Source organism: Nicotiana attenuata, unplaced genomic scaffold (genome assembly GCF_001879085.1).
Source record: "Nicotiana attenuata strain UT unplaced genomic scaffold, NIATTr2, whole genome shotgun sequence".
NCBI classification, from domain to species: Eukaryota; Viridiplantae; Streptophyta; class Magnoliopsida; order Solanales; family Solanaceae; genus Nicotiana; species Nicotiana attenuata.
In genome coordinates, this window is record NW_017675783.1 from 9,260 (window position 1) to 14,715 (window position 5,456).

Consider the following 5,456-nt stretch of genomic DNA (forward strand, 5'->3'; position numbering starts at 1 on the left):
AATCACATCTTTTTCTCTTACGTTCATTTCTTACTTTTTAATCAAGTCAAAAATCGAGCCAATGCTCCAAAGAGTTTACACATCATATTTCCTTCTCATTCTCTTCATATCATATAGCAACCATCAATTAAACAAGGAAGAGTCACTACAGAATCCCAAATAAGCACAAATAAGGACTCACGGTCATGCTAGACACCGGTGTATAGATACTCGTCACCATGCCTATACACCGCACTCAACATTTAGCAATTAGCAAATAATACTCTAATCCTATTCCCTCAAGCCAAAGTTAGATCAAACACTTACCTCGAATGCTCCAAACTCAACTCAAGCCTCTAGTATAGCTTTACCCCTCGAATTCGGCTCCAACATAGTCAAATCTATGAAATAATGACCTTAAAATATTAATAATAGCTAAACAAACTAAACCCAATGCCTAAATATGAACTTCTAAGCTTTCTTCCCAAAATTCCAAAAATCTACCCCGGGCCCGCTTGGTCAAAACCCGAAGTTCGAACCAATTCCATGTCACTCATTCCTCCACGAGCCCAAATATACAATTTGTTTTCAAACTCGACCCCAAAACGAGGTCTAAATCAAAGAAAATTGAAAAGCCCTAGTTCTACCCAATTCCTCCAATTTACACCCTAAATTACATGATTTAGGTCTAGGAATTTGATAAATGAGGTTAGAAAATGAAGAAAACGAGTTAGAGAATACTTACCCAAGAAGCTTTGGTGAAGAGATGCTCTAAAAATCGCCTAGAAGCTGTGGAGAATAAAGGGTTCGTGTATTTGGTGAAAATTTCCCGTCACTGGCCTGTTTTGGGCATTTTAAATAACTGGGTGAATTTGCCCTTCGCGTTCGCGGAAACAAGGTCGCGTTCGCGAAGGGTTGGCTTAACAGACTGTCGCGTTCGCGATGAGAAGGACGCGAACGCGAAGAGAAGGACTGGGGGGTCCAGGGGATTGGTCTACGCGAACGCGTTGACCTATACGCGAACGCGATGAGATAAGGCTGGAACCCTACGCGAACGCGGTCCAGCCATCGCGAACGCAGAGAAGGAAAGAGGGTTGGGCCCTCAGAGTTCAAGGACTCTATGCGAACGCGAAGGGGGAATGCGAACAGAATGAAGGACTCACTCGAGGCTTCGCGAACGCGAACAAGGCGTCGCGAACGCGAAGAAGAAAAGACCTGAGCACCTGATGCAGATTTTCTGCAACTTTTCTAAGTTCGAAATCACTCCGAAACACCTCCGAAATACTCCCGAGCCCTCGGGGCTCCTAACCAATCACATGCACCAACTCAACAACATCCTACGAACTTAACCATGCGATCAAATCGCAAACATAACATCAAAAACGAGGAATCAAACCTCAAAATCATCACTTTTTCATCAAACTTCATAAACTTTTATTTTTTAATATTTAGGTCCGAAACACGTCAAATGACGTTCGATTTCAACCAAATTTCACAGAAAGCGCTTAAACCACATATAAGACCTGTACCGGGCGCCGGAACCAAAATACGGGCCCGATACCAACGCTTTCTAATCCATTTTCATTTCAAATTTCCATATAAATTTCAGAAAAATAATTTCTTTTAAAAATTTATTTCTCGGGCTTGGGACCTCGGATTTCGATTCCGGGCATACGCCCGAGACCCATATTTTTCTACGGACCTTCCGGGATCGTCAAATCACGAGTCCGGCTCCGTTTACCCAAAATGTTGACCAAAGTCAACTTTAATCATATTAATATCAAAATTCATCAATTTTTACACAGAATTCATAATTAAGCTTTCCGGCTACGCGCCCGGACTGTGCACGCAAATCGAGGCAAGTAAAAAAATAAGGTTTTCAAGGCCTCGGAAGCACGGAATGAGAGAGAAAACAGGTGATACCCTTTGGGTCGTCACATATGGTTATCGCGATGCTCACAGGGACGATTCAGAATTTGAGAATGATTTTGTATGTAGCATAGCAGAGTTTATACGGACAGGAAGCACTAGGGTTGAATGTTAACGGTGAAGATCATAGAAAGGATTTCGCGGAACTGACAGTTGTTGGAACCCCTTCAACTCATATATCAGGAGTTCAACTTTGCCAGGATGAGGATGTAAATACTGAATTAGATGGAATATCAGAGCAGAGAGAAATACTTCCTGCATCAAGAGGTAATCAAGGTTTCATGGAAGTTGAAAAAATGAAGCAAAGTAGGTCAAAGAAAATGATAAAAAAAAACTCAGGGGTGTATAGACTGAAAAGGACGAAGAAATTGATCTTCCTATCTGTAAAGCGGAAAAAGATGAAGTCAAAAGAAAGAAGTAAGTTTCAGAGTATTCTGAGAACTACAAATCAGCACTTCTAACAATGCCTATGCTCAACCCAAAATCATTCTGGAAAATGAGGATTCTATCAAAATTAGAGAGTTTGTCTCCTACAATGATGGTAACATCTATCTTCTCAACAATGGTTCAGGTAGTTGTTTAGTTAAACAAATCTGGGCACTTGAAATTTAATCAGGACATGAGCCATACATCCAAGTACAAACGGGGATAATGGAGGAAATGACTGCTCAAGAAGAGCCTGATACACTCGACATCATAGCAGCTAAATACCTTCTAAGAAAACATTTTCCTTTAACCCACTTTTGCTCAAGTCAATGGTATCACTAAAGTGAAACAATATTCAACCTTTTGATTGACCAAATAACTAAAACAAATGAGAAGATAATCACGAAGAAATAACAGTAAGTTGTTATCAGCAAAGGATAACAGCCAAACATGATGATATTCAGAAGATAACTGTTAGTCATTCCATGATTTTCTGTGATTCCTGTCTCTAAGTGTCACTAAAATCGATCATTATAGAAGGTCCTAGATCAAACAGTGACCCTGCCAAGGACTATATATGCTAATTATTATAGGCAAATTCACATTGGCCTTAGTGCTCATTACTCTTACTCTGTCTAGTGGAACAACATGTGCCCTTAAAACACTACTTAAAATGAGAAAGAATGTCAAATATCACTAACTTAGAATGCGGAAGCACCAAACACTACAACCAAAAATGTCCTTGCAAAAGTTGGTGTTCCTCTAAAATAAGCAAAAACAAAAAGGCAACCAAGATATCTAAGCAGATGTGGTGTAAAGATAGCCTTAAAATATGCAATTTACTATTCTATATTCGATAAAAGCAGCATAATTGAAAAACATTTGGAAAACAAATAAAGCCAAAACTTAAAAGTTGTTAGCTACACAGCTCTCATTCACCTGAGCTTTTGCAGCCTTCAATGTTGTGTCACTGGTTCGTTTTGTGAAATTGGACAAACTAGGCTTTCAATGTAGAGTTTCGCCTCAACACTGCCATCAATGTTAGTAACCTTTGGAGATGTGAATGAACGATACACCGGATTGTATATCGCGAAAGTTGATCCAACGACATGCAAAATTTCACCTTCATTTGACATGCAAAGGGGTGGAGATATCATATAGTCCTTAAGCACATTAGGATATCTGAAGGTATACAGTTTTATCCAAGACTCTTTAACCCCATACTCCTTCATAACCCACATATCATCTCGAGTTCTATCATAATTACAAAGTATAGTTAGTTCACTTCCCAACACTCCAAGCCTCAAATAAAAGTATCCTCTGCAGCGGGGTAGCTACACCTTTCGACACTTCTCATCAACCAAATCAATAGACGTAATGCCCCAACCATCAGCACGCTCCTCAACCAAATCAATAGACCCAACGCCCCAACCACCAGCATGCATCGTTGCCCAGTGAAACTTCCCATGCACCAACTTAGCCGAACCATTGTATAACAACCCTCCTCGCATATCACCAAGTCTTCTCCAAGAATTAGTTTTTAAACTATATACACAGACATAGCCATGAGTGGATGTACAGAAAATACCCACTACCTTATAATCATCATGAACCTCATCATATTCAAAACCGTAATTGAAGTTGTAATCATCTGTGTGCTTAGGCATAAGGTCAGGCAGTTGCTTGAACTTTCTAGTTGATGGATTCCACAGAACCAAGCGATTCAACCCAATGAGAAGACAAATCAACCCATTAACAGAACCCATAATATCAAAAGAAGTATCAGGATTTTTTATGGGAAAATCCAAGTCAAATGTCTCAATAACAGCCTCATCAAATATAGAGCTAACAAAACAATGTTTAAAATTGTGGTTTAATTTCAACAGCAATCTATGCCAGAAGTAATCATTAGCAGAAAGAGTAAGATGGGTGTTGACAAATTGAGGGCTAGAGATTATAGAAAGCCAATCTTTTGAAACGCACTTGAACCGTAAGAGGGACTTCACATGAAGTCTTTCAAGGATATCAGTTATTAGTTCATTGGGCAAGCTAGGGTTTGCAAAGTTTTGCTTACACTTTGTGGTTTTGCTCTGTTTAGGGTCTGCCTCAACTTCCATTTGTGTCTGCACAAATTTGAGAAGATTTTGGGCAAGTCTCATAACTAGACAATATTAAATTAACTATCCAAAAATGGACCTTTAACCGAAAATCACGTCTAATTATTGTTCCAAGAATCTCTCTGAAGAATCATGAATTGAGTAAAAATAGACTCCCAATAAGTCCCTTCCTTTCAGGGACTCTTTATTTTATTAAGGCAAAAAAATATAAATTTCTTTCAAAAACTCTAAAAATATTAGTAGTATATAATGTGTGTGTATATATAATAAATATATATTTTATATTAATATTATACACAATATATATACATATTATATATTATATTATATACAATATATATATTATATATAATATTAATATATAATATGTATTGTATGTGCATCACATTGATGTTTATATATTATACAAAAAATGTGTAGTATAATATATATTTTAAGTGCATCACATGTGTTTTTATATATAATACTTAATATATAGTAATATATAATGTGTATAAGGAACTAATATATTTAATATCCAGAGATTTAAAATATTAACCAAGGAATAATAAGAAGATGAATCCTCAAAGAACTGAGAGACGGTAGAATTGGGAACTTTTTTGAGAAATTACGGTAACTTTATGAAAGAGAGAGAAGGTACCAAATTAATAACATTGACATAATTAATGTAAGGGTAGAAACGGATTCCTTGTTTTGTGGGGCAGTATATTTTTTAAATAGCCACATAATCTTTCAATCCTGCTAAAAGGGTAAAAGAAATCTATTATAAATGAAATAAACAAAGAATATTAGTATTATTTATGAAAATAATCTTTAAATAGGGTAACTTTTAAAAATAACCAGATTTACAACTGGTCGTTCAAAAATAGCTCAATTTGAAAAGTAATCGAAATTTAGCCACTTTTTATGTAAAGATAAATCTGAGCGAAAACACTGTTCAATACCCGGAAAATACTCCAGTATATTATGCTGGAGTTCCAGCATAAGTATACTTGAACTCCAGCA

General features: G+C 37.0%; 1 protein-coding gene across 1 annotated transcript; it reads right to left on the reverse strand.

The window, feature by feature from the left end:
- Positions 1–2,019: 2,019 nt before the first annotated feature.
- Positions 2,020–4,451, reverse strand: LOC109220437 (F-box/kelch-repeat protein At3g23880-like). The gene is made up of 3 exons (XM_019384908.1): positions 3,673–4,451; positions 3,333–3,588; positions 2,020–2,163 (listed from the first exon to the last, which is right to left on the reverse strand). The coding sequence occupies exons 1-3, from the start codon at positions 4,449–4,451 to the stop codon at positions 2,020–2,022; spliced, it is 1,179 nt and encodes a 392-aa protein (XP_019240453.1).
- Between the last annotated feature and the right edge of the window lie 1,005 nt (positions 4,452–5,456).